Raw genomic sequence first — 27,709 nt, forward strand, 5'->3', positions numbered from 1 at the left:
GAATCAAATCAAACCTGGAAAGTGTAATATAAAATCTATGGAGGGGCTATCCATTATTCTTTAAGACTTTTTATCACAAAGACTAATTAAGCTCAGAACTCTTTTGGGGGGGAAATCCCCAAAAATCATACTCCCGATAAACAACACTGCTCAAAAAAGTTCAAAGTTCAAAATCTGTACTGTAGGCCTAAATTGTATAATTCCTTGAGAACAAAATGACAGAACAATGGCACATGAAAACCAAAAAAAAAAAAAACGGCCAACATATTGATGGCTGGATTAAAAATCATGCCGAAAATCAAACTAAAAAAATTTTAATCCCAGGCTGACCTAACTTGTGTGGCTTTCATCAAGGTTGGGATTCACTCAGTAGTGTGTTTGACCCCCACTTGCCTGTGCACACTCCTGACAACTTCTGGGCATCTGGGCACAACTTAGCAGGTGTTGGATGCACCGATACATAGCATACCAGATGTTCTTCAAATCTGGGAAACATGAGGGCCAGTCAATGGCAGTGATGCCTTTGTCATCCAGGAATTGCCTACACACTCTGGCCACATGGGGCCGGTTATCGTCCTGCACCAGGAGGAGGAACTCAGGGCCCACTGCACCAGTGTAAAGTCTGACAATGGCTCCAGATTTCATTCTGGTACCTAACAGCAGTCAGGGTACAGTTGGCTAGCACGTGGAGGTCTCTGCGACCCTCCAAGGATGTGCCTCCCCAATCACTGACCCATCTCAAAACCGATCCTGCTGTATGATGTTGCAGGCAGCATACTGTTCACTATGGCGTCACCAGACTCTTCCACATCTCTCAAAAGTGCTCAGTGTGAACCTGTTCTCATCTGTGAAGAGAAACATGATAAACATTTTAAATAATAAGCTGAGAGGTTCTCGACTGAAATAATAACCTCAAATCTATGGACAAACAAATGAGTTAGACAATGTTAGTCCGACACTAACAGGTGTGAACTAGATTAAACTGGAGAAGACATGAATGTCCTGCCTGATGTCAAAAAGAGCAGACAGCCAGTCAGTGCACAAGCTCTGGATGGTACACCCCTGTTTATTTTGGCCTGACTACAGTCTGTGTGCCAGAATGAAAACTATCAAGACACCACACTTGTTACATGTGCACACGTGAATGCTATCTGAAAAGAGAGAGCGACTGACTGAGTTTGTGTGGTTTACCTCAAAACTTTTGTTAATGACTGACATGGGAAAGGGATTTTTTTTCAACACCAACGAGATCGTTCTGGATATGTTAAAATATAACGGCTGTCAGAGTTTTGACAACGTGTCAGCATGAAGCATGTAGAGAATGAATGTGTGCTGGGGACTATACTTATTTCCTAATTATATACTGTGGTGTAGTGTAGTGTAACTGTAGTGTAACTTATTGACTTTTGCTTTTTCTGAATTCTACATGAGGCTAACACTTAAAATACAGGACAAAGTCTCTTCAGGTAAAACAATCTGACCTCTATTTGCACTAGTTATCATGCAACGAAAAAGAATGCAATGCAACCAGTAGGCTACTACCCTTAAAGTGATACCTATACCAATAGAGTACTTCATTCGATACCTTGCATAAAATGCTGCCTGTTGAAGCCATAGTAGGTGATTGGTAGCCCACTATTACTTTTATTGTTGTTAGGGACAAGCAAGTTTATCTATCTCATTTTTTTCATGTTTCAAATAAGTGTTACATAATATTGGGAAATTGTATCAGATTGCTCCTCATCCTAATTAGGTCATCCTCACAGGTAGTATTATATGAAAAAAGAAAGACTAAAGCTTGCGAAGTTTTTATATTTGAATGAGAGACGAGGAGTGAAATTGTTTAGTGACCAAATAAGTTGTGGGAAACGCATTTTAGGTAGTTTTTTAATATGTGTGTTGAAAATAAACAACAGAAAATTATTTAGTTAACTTTCGATCAATAAACTGAATTGAAAGATCTCTGCGAGTGCTTTTTCCTATTGGTGAGTCGCAAACCTCCAAAAAGAAGACAGTAAGGAATGTTCGTCACTGTGGCAAGTTTATCACCACAAGCTTGGCTTTCTGTTGTTTTCATCTTCTGGTATCATTTATTTTTATACAGTTCATGGTGCAGACACATAAGGGAAAAAAAAGACGTGCTCTTTTCTTTCTTTTTGGTGTGTTGTTTGCGTGTTTGGCTGCAAGAAAAAACATATAAATAGTATTTTTTTGCCATGATCTGGTTACAAAAAGTAGGCCTAGGTATGCATTTTTCAAGCAGGAAACTTTTGCAAATCAAACGAACAGTACATTTAAATTCCATTTTTCTCACCAGATACATATTTAGTTTGAACTATTTTATTCAAATTTTGATCCATATCAGGTATTTTGTATTGTCTATCTTGATATTTACTGATTCTATGTGAAATATTTTCACAGCCAGCCATGCGTGGACAGTTGTTGAACAGGATATTTTTCTTTCATTATAATTTAGTGGATGCAGGGACTCATTTGTCACCTGAGACGAACAGTCATGGCACAAAGGATAACTCTGCTCCTTTTTCTAAATAGCATAGCCCCAATCAACAAAAGGCACACCTTCACACTACTTCAAACTACACGTTTTAATAGACACTGTTTCCATTCTAGCTGGGTCTCTGTCAGGTCAATTGGTGTTTTAAAATACATTTGTGGTTTGTAGTCAGTGTGCAGGCGTTACTTCGTGTTGATGTTTGTTTCCAGTAGCCTTACCTGCCAAGGGATGTGTGCAGTTAAGCCATTCAATAAAATAAGCGAGGATGCAAAAATAATACAGTGAGGGGTCACTTGTACTTTCTCTGTGCATCATGATTCTGATTCTGACGAAGACATACCTTATCCACCAAGTGAATTATAATGAAAAAACTTTCTGATTTCTAGTCTACTTTTGAATTAAACACTTACAGTGCTGTTTGACCATGGCACATCTTTTTTATTTTTGGGATATATTATAAAATGAATTATTGCTGCCACTGTCCAAACCTTCTCTGTCATATAGCATGAGTTCAATAGGTCAGTGTGAAGAGGTGGATTTATAAAACCTTCCTGGGGCACACTCCTGATAAAGTTCAAATTCTCCTGAACCGTCATCCACACAGCCTTCTGTTGGGCCCCTCAGAACATGTAGCAGAGTAAAATGATAAAGGCCCAATGACCTTTGCTGCAAGGGGGAGTTTCCAATTTTTTTTCACTAATCGTTTAACTGTGTGCTGAGTCAATCCAACAAGTATGTCAGAGGGCATGAAAGTCCCCTTTCTTATAATGCATCATTTATGCGGACGTGATGTAATCACCCTACTTATTTTTTTCCTACTCACCATGTTTCTTGCTCTGTACTAATATACCGGGGCAAATTCCTTGTATGTGAAACTTCTGACTCTGACATGGTGAACTGGACAAGATATATATATTTATCATTTTACAAAATCAGAATCAGAATCAGCTTTATTGCCAGATATGTGTACACATACGAGAAATTTGACTCTGGATTGTACATTGCTCACGATGTGCTTACTCATACAAAAATACAAAATCACAATAATAAAAATAAAATAAAATCAGACACCACAAATATACACACTATGAACAAAAACAATATAGACATATTGAAAAATAGTGCAGTGAGCAGAGTGCAAAGGATGCAGGAGTATGTACATGTCAGAGGTGGATGTGATATACAGGTACATATACATGCATACATGTACACATGTACACAGTGCAATGAAGCATAGTGCAAAGAATGCTGGAAGTATTTTGTGCAGGAGTAATGACTTGAGGTAGGTGGATTTGGTATACAATATCTACCATATGACAATGTACCAGTATGAACAGCACTGAAATAGAGAATGGTGAATAAATAATAAGTATTAGCCAGTAAACAGGTGGCTGATTAGAGACAGAGTTACTGGGTTATTGCACAAGAATTGTTCCTGACTGCAGCTGTTCATCAGAGTATTGGCTTGTGGGAAGAAACTGTTCCCAAGTCTGTTGGTTTTAGCGTACAGTGCTCTGTGGTGCCTACCAGAGTGGAGAAGCTGGAAGAGGGTTGTATAACAAGATTAAGTTGTAATTCCCTTTATGCCACTCACAAAAAGCAAACGTTACATACAAACATTATATACAGTAGACAGGTATGGAAGCCCATTTCCGCCACATGGATGAAAAAAAAAAGATCCAGTATCTCAAAATATTGACTTAGTATCTCAAAATAATGACAAACTTTCTCAAAATCTTGACTTAGTATCTCAAAATAATGAGAAACTTTCTCAAAATTTTGACTTAGTATCTCAAAATAATGAGTTAGTATCTCAAAATATTGACTTAGTAATCTCAAAATAATGAGAAACTTTCTCAAATTCTTGACTTAGTATCTCAAAATAATGAGAAACGTTCTTAAAATTTTGATTGAAACTTTCTCAAAATATTGACTTAGTATCTCAAAATAATGAGACACTTTCTCAAAATATTGACTTAGTATCTCAAAATAATGAGAAACTTTCTCAAAATATTGACTTAGTATCTCAAAATAATGAGAAACTTTCTCAAAATATTGACTTAGTATCTCAAAATAATGAGAAACTTTCTCAAAATCTTGACTTAGTATCTCAAAATATTGACTTAGTATCTCAAAATAATGAGAAACATTCTTAAAATTTTGACTTAGTATCTCAAAATAATGAGAAACATTCTTAAAATTTTGACTTAGTATCTCAAAATAATGAGAAACTTTCTCAAAATATTGACTTAGTATCTCAAAATAATGAGACACTTTCTCAAAATCTTGACTTAGTATCTCAAAATATTGACTTAGTATCTCAAAATAATGAGACACTTCCTCAAAATATTGAATTAGTATCTCAAAATAATGAGAAACTTTCTCAAATTCTTGACTTAGTATCTCAAAATCTTGACTTAGTATCTCAAAATAATGAGACACTTTCTCAAAATCTTGACTTAGTATCTCAAAATAATGAGACACTTTCTCAAAATTTTGACTTAGTATCTCAAAATTTTGACTTAGTATCTCAAAATATTGACTTAGTATCTCAAAATATTGACTTAGTATCTCAAAATAATGAGAAACATTCTCAAAATTTTGACTTAGTATCTCAAAATATTGACTTAGTATCTCAAAATAATGAGAAACATTCTTAAAATTTTGACTTAGTATCTCAAAATAATGAGTTAGTATCTCAAAATAATGAGAAACTTTCTCAAAATTTTGACTTAGTATCTCAAAATAATGAGTTAGTATCTCAAAATATTGACTTAGTAATCGCAAAATAATGAGAAACTTTCTCAAAACATTGACTTAGTATCTCAAAATAATGAGAAACTTTCTCAAAATTTTGACTTAGTATCTCAAAATAATGAGTTAGTATCTCAAAATATTGACTTAGTAATCTCAAAATAATGAGAAACTTTCTCAAAATATTGACTTAGTATCTCAAATAATGAGAAACGTTCTTAATATTTTGATTTAGGCTTAGTGCTTAGGCTAAGTCCTGGTGCACTAGCTAGCAATCTGTTGCTGTTGGAATAAGAGCTAGTCAATCATGGTTTTGGAACACTGATGCAACATTTGTTGTGCTCTCCACACCAAGCTAATATGAGCTTCATAAAGGTATCATGTACTTGTACAAAATGTTGTAAAATAATGCTAATTGCGATGTTATGACTGTGTGAGCATCATCTCCTTTTGCAGTTATTAGTTTGGTTTGTGTAGGCTATGTGCAGAAGTGCAACGTGCAGAAGGGCTGGGTGAAAGTGAACATAGATCAGCGGATGTGGTCATTATTAAATATTGTCTCAGTCAGTCACATCACTAGTCTCATGCTCTGAAACAGCTGTACCAAATTAAACATGGAAACAACCAACAACAGCTCATCCAGCTTTAACGTTACCTCAGAAAATGTCTGGATCGTTGAGAGCGTCATGACATGAACACAAAACCAAATCAGTATCCAAACCGTAGTAGACAGATGGAGTCAGATTTTTTCCGTCAGGTAGGCCCGAAACGATATAAATGAAAAGACTTTGATTGGATGAAACCGTTTGTGTGATTATGTCTGGCTATAAAACGCTATTTTAGCAATCATTGTAATGTATTTCACTTTATGGTTAAGTAATGAATAAATTACGTTTGTACTGCAATGTGTTTCAAGGATAAAACACGAGACGCTACTTTTGCTTTAAAAAAGTTGTAACCGACCAGTCTGATGTGGTGTACAATATATGTGCATTTGACGCATAACAGTTTAAAATAGCACTGTAGCAGCAGGACAGAGGTTCAGTGACCTCCTAAGGGGAGAGCAGTGATTGGTGGTTATGTAGGGAGTGAACCCTTCTATAGAATTTGACCTCTAACCCTTGTTTTGTTACCTCAGAATAGTACTGAACCCTTCTATGGTATCTAACATACACCTAAACACACCCTATATAAGCGATGATTGATGTACAGAAAGACAGAGTGGCCATAGGGCTGGGTCACTCTCCAAGCTGCTGCAGAGCTTGTAATTGATGCTGAACTCCTTGATGTAATAAACTTTTATGATCAAGAACAGTGTGAAGTGGATTTCTTCTCAACACATCATCGCAGCATTATTGTTCGGACACCACAGAAATTGGCGACCACGAAGGGACCGTGTTGTGCCTGAATTCATCGTTCTATCACAGGGCTCCATCGAGCTGACTCCCGCTCCAGAAGCTAGCATATATGGTGAGATTTCTCATAAACTGTGGGCGCTGGTCAGTTCGTGTGTCTGTGTGTGCGTTAAAGGGTACACCGGTTCGATCCCGTGTGAATGCTTGCGGGTGGATGTGTGAGAAGACTCTGTTCTAAATTTTGTGTGCGTTGTGGATAACGCAATAAAGGGTGTGTGTGAATGTAATGAAGACAGATAGATAGATATAAAAGGAAGAAAAAGGAATAGCCTAGGAGTAACGGAAAGTGAGCTTTCATAACTTTACAAAAATTAAGAATATGGGCCCTCAGATTCTTATAACCGTAAGTCATGTGGGATGGAAACTACTGTCGCGTGAAACTAGGCTTTAAGGAATAGGTAAATTGGATTAGGGAAAAAGAGAGAGTGTAACCCTGGCCAGGGTCATTCGGCTTGAATAAAAATATATAAGAAAAAGGTAATATAAGGATTAGGACAAAATCCCTTGAAAGGCGATCTTTGATGGGCCGCAAATCCTGGAAAGGCACTAGGTGAATTTTCAGGTCTGTTCAAAGGAACTGGGAGCTTGTAGAAGAAAAATTTAATTGTAAGTTACCTCTCGATACATGTGTTAACGAACTATGTCCGAAGTGGCCTCTCATTAAATATCTACAAACTCGAGGTAGCACAAATTTAGGAAGGAAAATAATAAAGGAAAATAATAAAGGAAAAAGGTGCGGCGGAAGCATGCTTTATAAATAGTGTGAAGGAATGCATTCTTGTTGACTGGATAGCTACCGTGTGTGTGAGAAATAGGAGAAGCCTAATGTGTGTGTGTGGAGAGCTGCCCCTGCTGTGTCTCTGCTGTGTATGAGAGGCTATGCAGAGGATGATAAGGCGAGGATTAAAGAAATATATATATGAATAAATAGAATCAAATACTGTAAATAAAGAAGGGAGAAAACTTAATTTCCGGCATTCTGGTGAAAGTTTCTGCACTAGTTTATGGTGGAAGTGTTTTATTTATGTAAGAGGAAACACAACATTCAGGTAGCATGTGACGTTTCAAATATATACATATAACAGTATATAAGTCAGCTATATAAGCAGCTCTCAGTCATTCTGTGCTGCTTTTGGATCTGTTTCTCCTGTGGATCAACTTTCCTCATGTCTCACAATGTCATCCCTGTTGAGGCAACACATATTGTAAGTAGGCATGATTTAGTCATGTTCACAGGGAGAGAAGGGAAATTTGGTCAAGGGGAAACTGTGTTATGAAATTTGTCAAAGTTACTGATTGGTGCTGCTGCAGGGTTTGGGTCATTTCATAATCAGCAGTTTGTTGTGTGAAGTGACTTCTTTGGGACGTGCACATTTGTTTCTTTTATATTTTACTTGCATTTTTTTTGTTTTCTTTATGTGCAAATAAACTTTTCTAAAGGCATTTTTATTGGTATTGAACTTCAAGTTATATTTCAGAACGTTTTTTAACAGAGTAAGCTTTAAATAGGAGTGAAGAGTAGGGGAAAATAGGGAATGTAAATAGATTATGATTACTCAGAGAGTTAACACTCTTATTTTATGGTTGAAATAACCTTGTGAGTACATAAAAGGATTAAATTGTTGTTTGCTTTTTTTGTTTTTGTTCTCCTGTGGTCTGAGAGACAAGAAGGAGAGAGAGGCACTGCCAGCCAGCGCGTCAGGCAACAGCTAGTGCAGCCCCGGATCCAGTCTGGCCAGTACTGTTCAATCCACAAACTCTTTACAAACACCTGTGCATATGTGTCTATACTCATTTATAATTATTACTGCTGATACACATTTAGTTTGCTTCCTTTCAGGATATTATAGACACATTTGTAATAAAAGAGAATTTATTTGTGTATGCCTGACATATTTCATGTTATGACTATCTAAAGGGAGACTTGGCAACGGACTGATCAGTTAATGTATTTGAATATTAGATATTGGAGTTTTTTGTGCAGGAGTTGTTGGGATTAAAGTTGCGTTGGAATTCCAGTTTTGAGATTATTTTGGGGTAAAACTAAGATGAGTGGGGGCTACAGAGCAATGGTGGGAGTTTATTTAATGTATGACAAAGCATCATCTTACAAGGGGTTACCCAGTGACAATTCTTGCCCATCATAGTCTTAGGAATCTGCTGAACTAGGGAAAATACACATTGACTATGCCAAGGCTTAGAGAGGCTCTTAGAGCAGGAAGATGTCACCCTGGTAAGGTGATACGGTAAATCCAGCAGAGAATTTGCTAACCTCAGAGGATGGTGAGCCACATGATGGTGTTCAAGAGGCAGAGAAATACTCAAGGCTTAGATCAGACTTGCAAGCCCTTCCAGTACGTGAGGCAGACCTCGAGTATTGGACTGATGGGTCTTGTTATTGTGTGGGAGATAAATTGTTTATTTTAAATTGCTGGCTATGCAGTAGTAAAAGCTCAAGGAACTGGATTTGTGGTTGAAAAAGCTGAAGTAATACCACAGCCTGCGTCCGCACAGCTTGCAGAACTTGTGGGGCTAACAGAAGAGTGTTTGTTAGCAGATGGACAGCGAGTGACAATATATACGGATTCTGCATAATGCACATAATGTATGTCATTTCTTTGGAGCAGTGTGGAAAGGTTGGGGGTTTAAGAAAACGGATGGTTCTCCAATACAACATCACGCACAAATAATAAAACTGTTGCATGCTATGATGAGGCCTAAAGAGATAGCGATAGCTAAGTGTGCAGCTCATTAAAACAGATGTGTCAAGAGTGACACAAGGGAACAAAGCTGCTGATGAAGCTGCAAAAGCTGTGACAGGAGCTGACAAATTGGGCAAGGTTTTTTGGGTCACTCATGGGGTGAACTTGGAAGACATAATTACGCTTAAGGAAGTAATTTTGATGCAGGAAGCTGCTTCTATGATTGATAAACGGTTATGGCTAAACCAAGGTGCTGTGAAGGATTCTACGGGTCTTTGGAGAAATCACGAGGGGCTGATAGTAGCACCTCTGGACCTGTTAGGTCTGATGATTCAGGAAGCACATGGGTTAGCCCAAGTTGCCAGGGGGGAGGTTAGGAGAAAAAATCACAAAGGAGTATGGTTTTTGGGCACCATATTTGCTTGAATAGATTGACTATGTCGTAGGCAGGTGTACAATCTGTCTGAAAAATAATGTGACTGTTCCTCCTGGTTACATTCCCACCCCAAGGGGTCCTATGCGTGAGTTGGTTGTTGACTTTGTCGATATGATTAAACCAGTTGAAAGGAAAAGATACATGCTAGTGGTTGTGGATAGACTTTCATGATGGCTCAGTCGGTTGCCAAGTTTTTGTGTAGAGAGTTCATAAGCAGGTGGGGACTTCCAGATCGAATATCTTCGGATAATGGGAAGAGTTTGTGGATAAAACAGTGAAATTGATTTTATAAAATTGGGAATTAGACAACGTCTTGGAGCAGTTTATCACCCACAAAGTCAAGGGATAAAAAATAAATGGTGTTTTGAAAAATCACATTGTCAAGAGTTGCCAACATACGGGTGGCATACTGGATATGTTCAGAGATGCACTTATAGCTTGATGGAAGCCAACAGCTGCCTTACCATTTTACAGATTGATACAGATACAGCGGCAAGATACACTGCAATTTTCAAAGGGTATTATTCCGTAGTGCATTTTCCTTTTTGCAGTCTTGCATTTTTGTAAGAGTAGGTGTCAAGGTTGTCATTTTGGAACTGAGTTCTTCGGTTAATGAATGAATGGATTATTATTTTTGACATGATCACCCACTTGGTGGAGTAGCTATATAGATAGTTTCATCTGGCAATTAAAAACTAAGCTTGATTTAATACATTTGTGCTCAGTTTGCCATCAAAACTCCTAGCTCACTGTTTTAACATGTTTAGAAGCTCAAAGGTGTTTCAAGCCAGGGCTGCAATACTGATTGTTAGTAAGAAGCAAGTACTACCAAAACTGTGGTTCAAGTTTACTAGCACACCACTGTTAATACCAACTGTAGTACCAACTGTAATGTAAAGCTTTAGGTACTGTTAAAGTTTGATGCGCAGCTAGCCCAGCAGCGTTGCTGCTTTCACAGAAAAATCCCAAATCACAGGTTTTTGTTTTGCTCTTTCCCCAATTTTCGTCAAATTCGGCACTCTGTAACTAGGTGCAAGGCTGACAGTGAGACAGTTATTAGCAGAAGTTGATTCTGAAAGTTCCAGGATGAAATTAAGCACCGAGGTTTACATTTTAATACTCTAATTAAAAAGGATTCATATTATTTGAATTATTCAGATTCATCTAGTGATCATTCTAGCCCTGCTGTGGCAAAACAACAGCAGTGAGCTATGAGAAAATGTTTGGATGTATAGTAAAATCAAGGAGTGTATTACCAAACAGAGAATTCTTAGGAACTATGGGCTGATGTTAGTAAAGTCAGGCAATGACTTTGAAGGCATTTTGTGAGCGCATTGTGCTGTAGATATACACAGTAGCCCCAAGAGAAGTGCAACATCGATGGCTTTTATCAACCAAATGCACGCAACCGAAATTCAAATATGTCGTCTTTAAATCTGGGGTCTGCTTTGGTCTGAATCTGGATAAGTTGATACTGGGTACATGATGCCCTTTTAGCAAGATAAATAAAAACTCAACTCTCAGCAGTGTAGAGTTCTGTTTCATTCTTCCTGATCACCCACATGGTAGAAATCCAGATATTACATGTCTCCTGAAGTCATCCAGACTTCATAGAACCATAGTGACGCGCATAACTCTTGTTGGAGAGAGAGATCAAGAGTGTGTGACTAGGTTTGCAGTAGCTGGTGAGCAAAGCGTAAGCCTACTAGGGGGTGACTTTGCGGTCATTCTGGGAAAGATGCAGCTGTTAAAAATCAGTTTGGTTTGTATATTTCTGTATTTTGCTGTTAATTAGAGCATTTCTCAGCTACCAGTAAATTACTCCTCTGTAAAGGAAATACTATTTATTGATGTTGTGTTGATGATTATGTTTTTTCTGTTGTGTTGTCAGTCATTACACAGGTAACAGAATTTATGTTAGAGACTTTGTCACACAAAGTGGTATCATTTATCGCATTGAGGATCAAGGTGATTATAAATGTACGGTTTATAAGCCACAGGGATTTGGAGGTCGTGTAGTGACCCTGGTGGTGATAGATGGGAATAACAGTAAAGAGATCCAAGAAGTAGAAAAAATAGGAAAATCAACAACAGTAACATCAACACTTCAGCCTGATGCAAGAGCAGTAAGAAGCAGTTCTACTCTTGTATCGTCAACAGTCTCTAAAGTATAAATGTAAGACATTTGACTACAGTGGCGCCTCAGATGATTTCGCCAACGTCATTGTCTACTGTGGTTAAGGTTAAGTTTGGAGGTTCGGCATATCTTCCTTGTAAATGTGAGAGATGGAATACGGGTGGTAATATGCCTCTCAAGTGGATAAATTGTTGCGGTAAAGATGTGTTGTTTTCAGGACCGGAGGGTGTACCCCCTAGTCAAAGAAAGTATTCTTTGTTTAATGATGTGAGGCGGTGGAAAATTGTGATTGTTCACTTGTTTAGCGTAATGCTACCTGGGAAGACCTAGGGGAATATAGTTGTGCTTATTTAGAGCCAGATTTTAAACTTGTTCCATTTCAAAATCATTGGATATGAGGTTATGTGAACCATAAGGTGACGCTTATGATGAAAGATTTAGAGCCTGTTGAAGTATCAACAGTCACCAAAGGAGTTCAGGAGCAATATACTACAGTAGTCACTCCAAGAGTGAATAATACACAGAGGACATTTGTCATTTGGCCCTTGGAAATAACTAAAAGAGTAAATACATCAACTAAGGCAATTGTTTTGGCAGAAACCTTGGAAGAAAGGGATGTTACAACGGCAATAACAACCATTGTAAATATGACACAGACACCGACTACAACTTTTCGGGAAGTTAAGGATTTGGTAGACGTAACTCAGAAGCCTGCGTTACAGAGGCAGCCTGGGGAGTAAAGAATGCAAGAAAATGATGAAGATTAATCTGAAACCGTTCAGAATATTATCCCACATGTACAAAATGAGTTCTTTACTTTTGATAAAACACCAGAAGATATGACTGATCAATATTGCTCGTTACGGGAGAGAGAAGCTACATGGAAGGCATATGGGTTTGATTCTTCTGTTTTGAAAATTACAGATGGCTGGGCAGGTAGGAATTTATGGTTCCAGCAGTTAACTCATTCAACCCAACCTCTATCTGTTATGTGTCAATCTTATGCTTTATCATGGCTGTTGTATCAGCAACAATCGTCAACAGATATAGTGATGTCTTGGTCGTCACAGTTGTTTAGACCTAGACTTAATTGTTCTTGGATAAATGAATTACCCTGTGTGAATTTGTCAGATCAGAAGGAAAATAAGTTAACAGCAAGTCCTGAAGCAATGGAGGTAAGACCTGTGAGGGCTAGTAGCTGTTTTGTTCAAATAAGATGTATGAGGGGCCAGGGATGCTTATGGGAATATCAAGTGTGATGATTATATGATGTCTTTGGATAAGCATGACTGTAAGGTTAGTGAAAACACATATGAAGTAACTTTTGCTGTGCCATCTAGTAAGAAGGGAAGGACTTTGATGGTAAGAGATCAGCTTTTGCCTGGCAATGTGACTATAGGGAATTTTCAAGATATTTGGTGGATTTGTGGTGATAAGGTCTATATATTTTTACCTTATGGATGGATAGGATGTTGTTATATGGCGACGCTAAAACTTTCATATGAGGTGTTTACAATCCAAAAAGGGGAAACGCTTGATATAGCTCATTCTGATCCTGGTTCTGGAAATAGGGTGAAAAGGAGCATCATTCATAATCTTGAATCCTACCATTGGAGGATAAGTCTAGGCGAGAAGTGGGGACTTGGACTTTTTCCACGGTATGGTGTAACATTTTTGGCAGATCACATTGATAATATTATTTATACTTTGCAGGGTTTTGCAAATTAAACTACAGAGGGTTTAATCTTCTGTCAAATACTCAAAGAAGTCACAGACTGACATTGTTGAAACATGACATGGCTCTTGACTATATTTTAGCCAAACAAGGTGGTTTGTGTGTGGCTATGAACTTGACGGGGGACGGTTGTTATACTTTGATCCCCGATAGTTCTGATAATATCACTAGTGTTATAGATGCATTAAAGAGTATAAGGGATGCGTTTGGTCAATCTGAGGGAGCTGGATGGTCAGCAAATGCTTAGTTCCAAAATCAGTTAGGACCAGTGGGAGCAGTGGTGGTTCAGATTTTGGTAACAGCCTTTGTAGCGCTGTGTTTGATGTTTTGCTTTTGTACGGTGCTATTGACTTTTTGCAAAAGCTATGATATTGAGATGGGTTGGAGTAATAATGCCTAGGGAGAACACTTAGATGCCTTTGTTAACTATGGCTGATTTAGATGGAGATGATGAAGTGGAACCAGATGAAGTAATGATGGAAAGATATCCATTTTAATGTTACTTTGTATTTCCATACATTGAGGTTTTAATTTTCATGTGTTATTTGGCAACAAGATACTGGTTGGTGTTTTCTTTTCTTCCAGAGTATATGGGGATGTACAGATGGGGATACAGATACTCAAACAAGGACAATATGAATGGACTCTGGACAAGGACGGTGTGGAAACGTCTGGATTGTATCGACACTACACTGGAAGTCGACACTGCTGAGGAGCTGCAGTGGAATAACTTCCTATGTCTGCTTTGATATAGATATGAATACATATTTGAATGAATAATACATAATTAACTATCATATTCTTTTAGTGTTAACTGTGTAAAGACTTATACTTTCAGTTATGGGTTAATATATGGGGACCTCAGGTTTTTCTTTTTTTCTTGATGCTTAGGGATATAGGGTCTAGGCAGGGAAAGGTCCGTTGGAGGGTCCGATGGGTTGACTAGCCTGAATTCGGACGTAGTTTTGATTTTATTTCATTTCCTGAGGTCTTCACATGTATTGGCTAAGCCATATCTCTGTATAGACTGATAAAGATATCTTTTATTAATTAAGGGGCAGAGGGGCCGTGAGAAAATTTTCCTGTCTAGGTTGTCTTGAAGGGCATTTTGGAATGAAGGCTGCCGGACAGGTTTTTCGTTCTCACACTCCATACAGGTGATATATTGTTAAAAATGATTGCAAGAATCATGTGTTGGAGAAATTGTTCTCTTTTTGTTTTTCGAGACTCAATTAAGTCTCGCAGGGGGGAATATGTGGTGTACAATATATGTGCATTTGACGCATAACAGTTTAAAATAGCACTGTAGCAGCAGGACAGAGGGTCAGTGACCTCCCAAGGGGAGAGCAGTGATTGGTGGTTATGTAGGGAGTGAACCCTTCTATAGAATTTTAAACACACCCTATATAAGCGATGTTTTCATGTACAGAAAGACAGAGTGGCCATCGGGCTGGGACACTCTCCAAGCTGCTGCAGAGCTTGTAATTGATGCTGAACTCCTTGATGTAATAAACTTTTATGATCAAGAACAGTGTCAAGCGGATTTCTTCTCAACACATCATCGCAGCATTATTGTTCGGACACCACACTGACGTGTGTAGAGGTCTATCTGGTTATACTGTAGTAGCCTGTTGTTGATTAGACGATTAAATGTAGGGAAACAGTTAAAGGTTGTGCGTAATGGCACTGCTCTCTGGCGCGCAACTTCTCCGTGGCTGCAAATTAGATCAGTCCTGCTGGCTTCAGATGCTGCAGGGATTTCATGAACTGATGGAGAAGCTTTTCGTACAATAAAATTCTGTGGTTGTAGTGCAGTTATAGCAACAGTGAAACCTATGCCATTGGTTATGCTAATGTCCATTCAAGAAGCCGAAGGCTAAAAACGGGGCAAGATTTGTGATTTGTGTAAGGGTTAGCACAAGTGCCTCAGAAATCAAAACAATAATTAGTAACTTGGGTTCTATACAGACTACACATACAGTACATAACATGTATGTGTCAGTGCATTTCAAATTTCTCATGTGGTGTCACATATTTGAAATAAAAGAACTAGAGCATTTCAAATTTGGACTGACTGGAGTATTAGGACAGTTGAAATGCAAAGTTACAATGCCCACTTTCTTGCAAAATCATAGCTCACCAGTAGCATCTTGTTGTGTATATATGATTAATGATAGCCTACACTAACTTTTCTTGTAACACATGCTCACAGGATGGATGATCTTAGTGACTTTTTGAGACAGAGAAATGTTTCTGAGTAGACAATAAATACACCGGAGCATGAAAAGGTACTTAAGTTCAAAAGCAAAATATTTTAGTCAAACAAATGTTCTTTTCATGGAGACATTTTCAGTCTTTTCTTCAAAACATACCTTGCAAACCAAATATGCCTAGCAGTGTTTGGATTTTGTAGGCGGAAGGAAAACACTCGAAAATTGAAGCTTTTTGAGCGCCTGAAGACAAAATTGGCCAAAAGAAAACCTTGTGATAAAGCAGCGAGCAGCCCAGACCAAGAGGAGCATGCCCAAAAAAAAAATGCTTTGAAGACAGTGAGAAAATTAGAAATTGGATGGATGCATTATGATAGTGAAAAAGAGGCTTTCAAGCAAGTGAGAGCTAAACGAGGAGGGGGGATACGAAAAATCAACATCTCAAAGGATGCTCAGAAAAAAGATTTGATACAGGAAGCAATTAGCCTGTTTTTTCCAGATGGGAGAAATATTCAGGGACACATAACAGATTTGAGTTAGATCTCAAAGATTATCAAGAGGTAACAGTTGACAATGTAATCACATCACAGTTGGACAATTGTACACTGACACAAAACTTGCTCTTCTTAGGTTTTATTTAACCACACAAAGAAAAAAAGACAGTCCACACAGTCACAGCGCAGGTTTGGCTCCATCTTTGGAGAGACAAGAAACCTCTCAGAATCAGCCTTCCACTTCTCCTCTCAGTGTTGTTACAGCACAGCCACCTGCTACATTTGAAACAGTTAGCCCTGATGTGATATTTCTTGGGAACACTATAAGTGATGACAATTTTGAATTTTCACTATATTCTTCAGAGGGTGTGAGTGATGATGTTTTTGAGAGTAGCAATGTTTTTATAGGAGACTTTTCTGAAAACAATGAACACCCACCAGAAGGACATTCAAAAGTATCTCACCACATACTTGAGGAATGCTGATTTGCAGCATCTGTGTTTGTTCCTCAGGTTCAGTACAGGATCAGATCTCTGCCTGGGGAAGAATATCATTTTTGCATTTACCCAGACTCAAGGTTTTCAGAGATGACCTGTGGCCCACACATGTGGCTGTGTGCTGGAGCTGTCAGTCCATTATGACAGCTATCCTGACTTCAGTTCTGAGATGAACAAGGTGCTGGAGTCTAATGTGTGGGTAATGGACATCATATAATCTAGTCCAGGGAGTATGTGTGTGTTTATTGCTTTTCACACACAATTTCAGTTTCACAATATTAATCGTTTTATTTCCCTGTATAATGTCAGTGACAAAGCATCCTCATGTCAAACCTTGCAAAAGATTGAAACAGATAGCTCTACACAGTAATGGCAATGTATTCGTAGTTGATACCTAGATTTGTTAAGGATAACACCATAGGACATAATAGTATCACCCTATTGAGACCAAGGAGGGCAACGATGTACATTTAAATAACTTTTGTTGGCACAGAATCTTGTCTATCAAGGTCTATGAAAACAATGTGTTTAGCGTTTGTTTTTGAGCTAAGCAACTGTTAATACTACCAAAGTAACATATTTGCTGGTATTAGTTAATGTCACTCAAGGTTAAGATCTAATGACGCTGTAAATGGCAGACTGACCATTGTAAGATTTTTTGAAGTATACATGCCAAAAGTAAGCATAGTCAAGGTGTAAAGATCTAATAATGTTCATAAGTAGAAGAAAGAGTGATTCTACAATTTCTACAGTGTTATCTTGCTCTGGAAGAATGTACACAACACGTTATGAAAAGTGCACCATCACATCTCCACTGTGGTAGTACTTGCTGCTTGGCTACTGCAGCGAATTATAGTGTATTTTTCAGGAGTTAACGATCCGCTTTGCATTAACTGTTTGAAACCAGACCAATGTAAACTAACCTGCTTTATGCTTGACACAAGTTCTGTTGTAACATTTGTTTTTATACAATGTTATGTTATATGTTTTTGAATGTTCAACTCTCAGGGTAAGTCACTCAGAACAACCATCTTGTCTTGGTATTTCTAGGCAAAATCATCAGACATATCAGTTTACACACAAAACCTACAGCAACATAATTTTCTCATTAGCGTATACAGTAGCATACATTTGTTGTTAGGTACAAAATAATCTTATTTGTTACACATAAGAGCAAAAGGGAAACATAGGAATATGTTTTAGAATCATTACAAAAAAACTCACAATTCCTCCAAGTGAAATTGATGACTGTATGCCTTTTTTTGTTTGCATGAGAAATTGCCATGTTACCATATTATTGCTGTACCTGTTACCATTACAACGTTACCACGTGTGTGTCATGTTCTTTCATTGACAACATATTGAACAATGCAGTACTGTACTGTTACTGTGTATATGGTGCACACTATTACAGATGCATCTCTACATACAGGACATGTGGAAGGCAATCTAGCACTCTGGCAAAAAACAATTGAAGCAATTGAAAGTAAGATACTTTGTTGGGTTGTATAAGGCTATATAGACAGAGGGCTACAAAAACATCCTATAATTCTAATTTTCATTTCATTTAAAGAAGTGTCACTTTTGTACCCACCATAAATTCCTGTATTTCAGATGTTGTGAAATAAACAATTCAGGGCATATTTATGTAATAATAATAATAATAATAATAATAATAATAATAATAATAATAATAATAATAATAATCTTTATTTGGAGGCACTTTTCAAAAAAATATAGGCTACTGTGGTAGGCCTATTTAGCTTTTTCTCAAAGCACATACTTTATTCCTCCAGCCCATCTATAATCATTTGACGAAGTCTTAAATAAAGGTCAGTAACTTCATACACATCATCAGACATTGCCAAGTTGTGCTCAGCCATAAGTTCCATACATAAGTGAAACACATCCTCATCACAGGGATAGTCATTAAAACAACTGTCCTTGCGACATATTTCTACCTTCACTTTATCAGCTGGCTGCAAGAAATTCTGAGCCCCCTAAAGGTTGGGAACTGCATACATTATGGAAGGGCGACCGTGAGGAGACCGAGGATTGTGGGTTGTTCTTATGCGATGGTCATTCCAGGCAGTTACAACTGCATCAAGCTCCTCCTATACAACCGACAGAAAAAGAGTGAAAACGTTTGTTAGAAAGTAATTTGTGTGCCGTATCTCTCACAGTTCTGTATTGACAAGTAATAGATATTTAGGATTCTGTACCTGTATTATAGTTTGGAAGTGGATCAGTGATTTATCAATGAAGCTGTCAACAAAATGGCCATCTGCTCTCAGCTGGTCGAAATGGTCCATCCAAAACTGGGTGCATTCTGTCCTCAAGGTGCACCACCAACGTCCAATCCTTTGATTGCCAGTACTTGGACCTAAAGTGACACACTGTGTACCGTTCTCATCCTCACTGTTGTGCAGAAACTTCTGCATTACTGCAACATGGGTATTCTCAGTACCATGATCTAACCTGACTTTTTGTGGACATTCATTGTTTTTGGTCACAGCATCTATAAAATAACCTGCAATAATACGAGGGTCATTGTTGGTTTTGTATGCTTCTAGCCATATCATTTTCCTTGAGAAGCCATCTATGCAACCACTGATACATATGCCATAAGGCTTTAATTTGTCATACCCATCTACACGCCATACATAGTTTGGCCCACAACTGACATACATACGCCGTCTCAAACGGTTGCGAGCACGCAGATCTACCCCATTCTCGTCTATCAGTCGCATCAGTTGACGCACAGTTTCTCTGTCGGTAATTATCCCGGCCATCCAACATTTCTGGTGCATCCATCTGTAGCCATGCTGTTTGCCGGATGTTTGTAGTTGTTGGTCAATAGAGGATGCCACTTCAACTTCATCTGTCTTATTTTTTCTCCGCCAAAGCTGGTTCTTTTGCAGCTTTCTCTCTAGGGTCCAGAGGCTTAGTTTAATATCATGGGATTCCTCCAAAACCACTAAAATTTCATGATTTGTAAATCCACGTCTAAAGTAGTTTTCAATTATGGTATCCATTTGGGTCTATTAAGCTTTGTCTCACCCTCTTGCTTCTGTTGCTTTGGCGCATGTGAGAAAGCAGCACAGAGGCCCTATGCAAATTCCGAGTTTTCTCAATATTTTGAGGTACTAACTCATTAAATTGAGATACTAACTCATTATATTGAGATACTAACTCATTATATTGAGATACTAACTCATTATTTTGAGATGCTAAGTCAAAATGTTGAGAATGTTTCTCATTATTTTGAGAAACTAAGTCAATATTTTGAGAATGTTTCTCATTATTTTGAGATACTACGTCAATATTTTGAGATACTAACTCATTATTTTGAGATACTAAGTCAATATTTTGAGATACTAACTCATTATTTTGAGATACTGGATCTTTTTTTTTTCATCTATGTTGCGGAAACGGGCTTCCATAGGACAGTTGAATAAATAATAACTAGAAATAAAACAATTTTTTCATGGTGCAGTGCTGAGGATGAATTAGGAGTCTCACAGCCTGAGAGAAGAAGGTGCTCTGGAGTCTGGAGGTGCAACAGGAGATTCTTCTGTGTTTCTTGCCAGACAGCAGCAGGGTTAACTGGCTGTGGCTATAGGATCCTTAGGGCTCTGTACAGGCACCTCACCTCGCCAAAAGCACTGATGACCAGTAGATGGGTACCAATGATCTTCTGAGCAGTTTTAATCACCTGCTGCAGAGTCCTCCTGTCCAGGGCCGTGCACATGCCAGTTTGATGTTTCTATTGCTCCTCTGAGAATGTTTTTAATCAATTATTTTTTGGGTAATTATGCCTTTATTGTCGATCATACAGTGAAAAGAGACAGGAAATGCAAAAGAGAGAGAGAGTGTCATGTCAAAAGAGCCAGGCCACACCTGTTCAGATTTGAACCCAAGCCACAGTGCTAAGTCCTCATAGTCTTTGTATATGGTAAACGTGCTCTACTAGGTGAGCTAACTGACACGCTGGCTCCTCTCTTAAAGATCTTGGCACTGGAACTTTTTTTTCTTTACCAGCGTGAAGATGTGAGATGACTATTTCAGGTTTTCTGTGATGCTGATTCCCAGGAATCTAAAACTGTTCACCTGCTCCACCTCAGCTCCACTGATGTAGACAGAATTGTGTGTCTTCACGTCCTTTTTGCCTATCAACAATCAGCTCCTTTGTTTTGCTGATGTTGAGAAGTAGGTTGTTCTCTGTGGTCCATCCAGCAAGATTGTTGATTTCACAACAGAGTTGTCATGTCAGGTGTTGCAGTCATGGGCGTACAGCGTGAACAGGAGGGGAGGTGAGCGAACAGCCCGAAGGGTTATATGGACCCCCAATGTGTTTCAATTTTTTTTATTTTTTTTAATTTTTTTTTTAAACCTGTCCTGCCCAGCAGCCTGGTATAGAGTATAATGACCTGGATACCATATTGTGCCAGACAGATTTTACTTTAACAAGAGAGTATTAAAATACTCCTTTGTCTGTTTTATTATTTATTTAATTATGTATTGATTTGTCACCGGGCCGGACAGGGGGGCAGACACGGGGATGGGGGGGCACAAACAGACAGCACAGAGAAAGGACAACACCTGTAAGAGAAGGGGGAAAGGGGGATGGAGGGTGGGGACAACAGGGAAAAGCAGTGGGAAACACCAATTGCAGAAAGCAAGGAAACCTGCAATAGAACAGAGAGGGGGGCTTGGGGAGGAGAAAAACAACAACAACAAACAAACACAAACAAAAAAACAATAAAAAAAATAATAATAGTAAAAGACAACCAGCTGAACAGCAGCAATAAACAGCTGACATATTAAGACAACTAAGAGAACAATGAAAACAAGAAACAGTCACACACACTAAATAAGCAACACAGCACAGCCATGAGAGCTGGAATAATAATTAATTTAAATAAGTAACTGAAAGAAAGGCATCAGGAATAATTCTACCAGGGACAACCTAAGTTTGATTGTGTCTGTGTGTGTCTGTGTGCGTGTGGGTGAATGTGTCTGTATGTGTGTGTGTGTACATGTGTGTACGCATAAGCCTATTAAAGAATGTAGTTGTTAGTGAGAGTGGGACGCCACGACTGTAACAGGCAGGCAAGAACCCCAGTAGCCAATAGGGGTGGGAGAAAGAAAAAGAATAAATCAAATAAAAAAAACAAAAAAAACAAAGACTCCCAGATGCACTGCGATGCAAACGCAGAAGACCCCGACCCAAATGCCAGTTGGCAATGTAATGCCGACCGAACGCAAAAAGCGTAACCCGCGGAAGAGCAGCGCCCGGACCGACCGCGGCGCGCACACATGTGTTTCAATTTAAAAGCTGGGGTCAGGGTGGTGGGGTTACTTTGGGTTTTGAGAGTAAGTCAAACTCAAACTTGACTGAACAGGATAAGATAAATCAAGCCCAACACCTGTTTGTCTTTCTCAGGTTCAAGGACATGTAGTCTAACTCCAGAAGTCCGTCTCTCTACGTGATTCAGCTCGTCTGGTCACCAGCCAGTTTCATCTGGACAGCAGTCAAAATAAGATTGATCTTTGCCAGTCATGAACTTTTATTGCATGGTTGAGAGATTGTAGGGTGTTTAGTGTGGACAACTTGTCGAATTACATTAGATAAAGTAAATAAAATCAAACAGTCTGTCACCAGAAGTAGTTAACTGTATGTGTAAAGATATTACTTTTTTATCAGTATTGTTCTGTGTTTTTACAGACTTTTACAGCCATAGCTGGTGCTCTGTGTTAAGGGTTTTTAGTTTGGGCTTCTTGTTTGTATTTATCTTAAGTTTTGGCCTAAAAGCTGTTAACAGTGTTATCAGGCAGACTTTGGCATTAGAGAAATATGAATATTGCCAATTTCCTTCACACAAAGTTGAAGGAAAGTTTACTCACAAGCAATGGGAGTCTCTCTCTGCCATCAAACAGCCATGCACGGCTTGAAACAAATACAGCAGCAGATCTCTCATCTCAAATTAACTAGGACAGTGATTATTATCATACTCACTGTCCTTCTTTTACTGCTACCCATGTAGCTCTCTGATTGGCTTCACTCGCACAATAAGAATTTGACGTGACAACCAATGCCTGCGAGCAATAATACCACACAGGAGGTGGGGTGCAGGTCTTCAGCTGTGATTGGCCAGAGCACTGGTCCAAGAAGAGTTCTGTTCTGTATTTGTGTGTATGTTTGCGCGTATGTGTGTAATGGGAATACCAGCGTCAAAACAGTCTCACCAACTCATGACCTGTCTTGAACCTCACAGATGAGTGAGTTTGAGCATTGCGATGTGTGAAATGTTTACAGTATATTGACTCACACATCATACACTGACTACCACAAATGGCTGATTATCTAGTGTGTAAGCCTCACTTTGTTATATAATTGCCATATGACTGGGAAAAATCCATAATGTTTTTTAGTAGATGACCTGAAATGACTTACTACAAGAAAAACAGGACTCCAGGCTGACTCTGTCACACAGCATATGGCTGAGTTGAACAGCCAGAGGGAGTGCAGCAGCTGGGCTTGTGGACTATCCCGTCTCTATTCCAGCCCCTTGGCACCAGTTATGTGCTATGGCAATGGCGGCACATGTAGACGTAGCGGCAGCTAGCTCCTTCAAACTATTTCAGTTGACTGTTTATATTAATCTATTATTTTTTTCTGGCTTTATTGATGAAACATCATTAAATGATGTCTGATTGAATCTGAATCTGAATTTGATTTAAAGAGCTAAGAGAAAATTGTGCAAACTGACTGGTTCAGAATTTGACTAATTTTGACCAATGGCTGTCTAGATGCAGTGACCGGTAGCTCCTTCAAACTCTGCGCTACATTTTTGTGTTTCATCTGTTTACCCATGACATAAATGCAGTCATCGGAAAATTAAGCCGGGGTTTGGATTAAAGAGCAGCGGACCTTGAGGCGATCCACCCAGCCAGATCAGCCAGACCAGGCTTCATGGCAGCTGTGGTGATCGTCCCAGGAGGAGAGGAAAGAGAGCCGAGATAGCCCCCTGTTCTAATGAAGTGCTTTGAGAAAACTGCTTCTCCAGCACATAAAGAATAACATCCCAGCCAGCCTGGACCCTCACCAGTTTGCTTTCAGCACCAACAGACCCACAGAGGGTGCCATTTCCACTGTCCTCCACACAGCCCCCACACACCTTGTGAAAAACATCACCTACATCAGAATGCTGTTTGTGGATTTCAGATCAGAATTCAACACAATCTCCCCCCAGGAAACTGATTGGCAAACTTAGCACTCTGGGCTTAGGTACCACACCCTGCAACTGAATGTTGGACTCACAAATAGACCCCAGACAGGATTGTTGGCCACACGTCCTCCGCTCTAGTTCTCAACACTGGGGCCCCCAAGGGCTGTGTGCTCAGCCATGACTGCATCCCCCAACATGGAAATTACTCTGTTGTGTTTGCAGACGACACCACCATCATCGGCCAGATTTGAAACAAAGATGAGACTTCATATCGCGGGGATATGGTGAAGTGGTGCACAGAGCACAACCTATTTCTCAATGTCAGCAAAACCAAGGAGCTGGAACTACAAACTGCATCTCATTTTACAACTCTTTTGTAATATGAGAAATAAATTGACTTTGTACCTTGTACCTTGTATTCCAGTATTATAATTATATAATATATTTGTACAAACCATTAGAAACACCTCTCAATTTACACTAAGAAAAGACACATGCACTAATTAACAACATATAGTTGAATCAAGTCTCGTAGTCAAATGGATCATTAGTAGCTTCACAAAAATAGGATTTATTTTAGGACTGTTGTAATAAAATGCATTATTGCATAAGAAGTGAATAAACTGGAAACACACTGTACAGTGCATTGTACTTTGGCAGATGTAAATGGAAACACTGTTTCTTGACAACAAAAAAACAACAACAATTGTCATTATTAAAGATTGTCTCTTATTCAGTAATTTGATATGAGTCAGATGATGTATTATCTAATCATGAATCAATTTCACTTTCGATATAGTTAAATCAGAAACTATTTTAATAATCAATTAATCATTTACGTTAAGTTTTTCAAGTAAAAATGCAAAAACAAAATGCAGGTCCCATCCTCTCAAACGTGAGGATTTGATGCTGATCGTTTTCATGTTTGATAGTAAACTGAATCTTTTTGAGTTTTGGCCTAATGAATATAACCGGGCTATTTATTAAAATGTTTACTAAAATGAATGTTGAGTAGAATATGAAATATGAAAAGACAACGTCAGACTCAGTAGTTCCTCTAGGCCCTTGTCAAACCTGACCACTGATGACATGTTCGGCAGCATGTCATCATTCTACCGCTGGCTGTAGATAATTGATGGACCTTCTGGGGAAGACCTGGTCTGATTAGGAGAGATGGCATTAATCCCACTTCGGATGGAGAAGCTCTCATATCTCATATGTGCTTCCATTATCGCAGTTGCCCACCTGAAACCCCATAGTGATGGTGTCTGCCCCATAACCCCTTAAATAAATTAAATCAAGTAAAGTGAAGAAGATCTGTGCATGAAAACCTGATAAAAAAACAAAACAAAACAGGATAATAAAATGTGGACTCTTGTCTACGGATAGATATCTATGGATCTATGTCATTTTAAGCTGTACTAGTAAATGATTTAATATCAGATTACTATATTGATTTATTTTGTCTTCCTGAAACATGGCTGGCTATTCATGTGGATGTCAACAATGATAGCCTTACTACTGCGTTTATCTCACTATTAGATTCAATTGGCTTCTGTCAGTGTTCATAAACTGACTCACCGTTTTTTACAACATCCTCCTCCTTGTTCTGGCAAATGGTACTGAAACCGAACATTTAATAGTCTTTTCACAGAATCCCTTTTTATCTGACAGACATCTAATAATCCCTATTATTAGACTGTATGCCATGAGGCACAAATTCCTACACTAGATCACACTTATCTGATAGATAAATGCTGTAGCTCAATTTAAGGAAGTGATTTAATTCAATACCATGTCTCAATATAACTGAGGACTCTTCATCTAACTTCAGTCCCTCCCAAATTCATCATCTCCTTAATAGTAATGCAGGCTCTGTAAATTACACTTGACTCTGTTCCCTCTCTAAAAAAATATAATAAAACGAAGAAGGTTAGCTGCATGGCATAACCCCCAAACCTCGCAAATTAAAGCAAATGTGAAAACTTGAAAGGAAATGGCGTTCCACTAATCTGGAGGAATTGCGTTTAATCTAGCAGGTTAGTCTTAAAACATATAAGAAGGCCCTCTGTAATGCCAGAGCAGGCTAATACTCGTCATTAATAGAGAAAAAGAAGAACCACAAGTTTCTTTCAGTAGTGTAGTCAGGCTGGCAGAGTCACAGCTTTGACAGGTAAGTAAAGCTTATTTAAAAATAGCACCTTTCACAGAACAAACCTGCATTACAAGAGTAAAATAAAACAAATAAGACCATCAAAAAAGAAAAACAACATCGTAAAATAGTAATAAATAATAAACAATAAAACATAAGCAACAACATCATAAAAGCAATAAAATAATCAAGCAATAAAACATAAGCAATAACAGACCTTAAAATACAGACGTTTGCAAACTTTCAATAGCACATGGCGAGACAAAGGCCTCAAATAAGACCGCAGAATGTATGTCTACCTGTATGTCACCTTTTGATTTCAGTGGAGCGTGCGGAACAACTAGTATATCCTGGTTTGAAGACCTAAGTGACCTGCAGGTCAGAGATGCACTCATGTATTCTTATGTATACCCATGAATTCCTATTGCACTCACTAGTAATGACCCCACACACTCCACACGCACACCTATACCTTGAGTCTCTTATGTCAGTGGTTCTTAACCTTGGAGTCGGGATCCCCCTGGGGGTCAGAACATGGTCCCATGGGGGTCGCGAGAATGCTACTATAGACACAAAAATAGAAAAGAAATAACTTAAAAATAACTAGACAGACTATAGTTGTGAATGGAATCACTTTGGGTGGACACTGTAAATATTTTGCACGGTTTAATCCAGTAGGTGGTGGTAATGCCAACCGCTATAAAACACCAAAGAAGAATAGGAATTTAAAAAAGGCAACGTTAATATTAAGCTAGGTAGCTAACATTGATCCTGAAGTATATTCATCCTCAAAAAGGGGTCAGACTGCCAGAGGTGTTAAGAACCCCTGTCTTATGTCAAACACATCTGCTTGCCCTCCTCTTTCTGTTTCTCTCTCCCTGCATGTGTCTGCTCTGCTGACTTTCACTATCAGCAGCAATGTTAATGTTAAGCCCTGTAAAATGTGTGCTGGCTTTGGGCCGTCTCATCCTCTCTGTATCTTTGCAGCATCAATTCATCATGGTATATGTCATGGTGTTGGATTGCTCCAGAATCACTTACTTCACCTTTAAGAGTATGTATAAGATTTTCCACTTTGATAAAGCTTATAGTTAGGTCTAGTTCAGGTGAGCCCTGAACCTTCCCCTAGTTATGCTGCAATAGGCCAAGACTGCTGGGAGATTTATCTTGATGCAGTGAGCTCCTCTCTCCTCCACCCTTTACATTTGTATGCATACTTATTCCATTAATGAATGTTACTAATTCGACATCTTCCCTCTCTTGTTGGTTTTCTCTTCCCTCTGTGATTTGCATAAAGTGAACTAAAACTTCATCATGTGTTGTAAAATGATAATGTGAAACTTGGACTATGCTACTGTATGTTCTCTTTCCTCCTGCTCCTCCCCCCAATCCAGCTGATTGAGACAGTTGTCCGCTCACCCCAAATAGTA

At 38.6% G+C, this 27,709-nt stretch overlaps 1 protein-coding gene across 1 annotated transcript; it reads right to left on the reverse strand.

Annotated features, from left to right (window-relative positions):
- Positions 1–16,550: 16,550 nt before the first annotated feature.
- On the reverse strand, positions 16,551–21,373 carry LOC119916876. The gene is made up of 2 exons (XM_038736841.1): positions 19,118–21,373; positions 16,551–19,009 (listed from the first exon to the last, which is right to left on the reverse strand). The coding sequence occupies exons 1-2, from the start codon at positions 19,928–19,930 to the stop codon at positions 18,896–18,898; spliced, it is 927 nt and encodes a 308-aa protein (XP_038592769.1). The 5' UTR covers positions 19,931–21,373; the 3' UTR covers positions 16,551–18,895.
- Positions 21,374–27,709: the final 6,336 nt, after the last annotated feature.

This window comes from Micropterus salmoides, unplaced genomic scaffold, assembly GCF_014851395.1.
Source record: "Micropterus salmoides isolate LMB-PRFRI ecotype aquatic unplaced genomic scaffold, ASM1485139v1 Ms_hic_scaffold_22, whole genome shotgun sequence".
Lineage (NCBI taxonomy): Eukaryota > Metazoa > Chordata > Actinopteri > Centrarchiformes > Centrarchidae > Micropterus > Micropterus salmoides.

Bases quoted from the DNA above. Each gene is read 5' to 3' on its own strand.
- LOC119916876 (XM_038736841.1), bottom strand. From the start codon at position 19,930: ATGGATACCATAATTGAAAACTACTTTAGACGTGGATTTACAAATCAT. The intron at 19,010-19,117 runs GTACAGAATCCT...TCGGTTGTATAG, and splicing joins ACTTCCAAACTATAATACAG to GAGGAGCTTGATGCAGTTGT.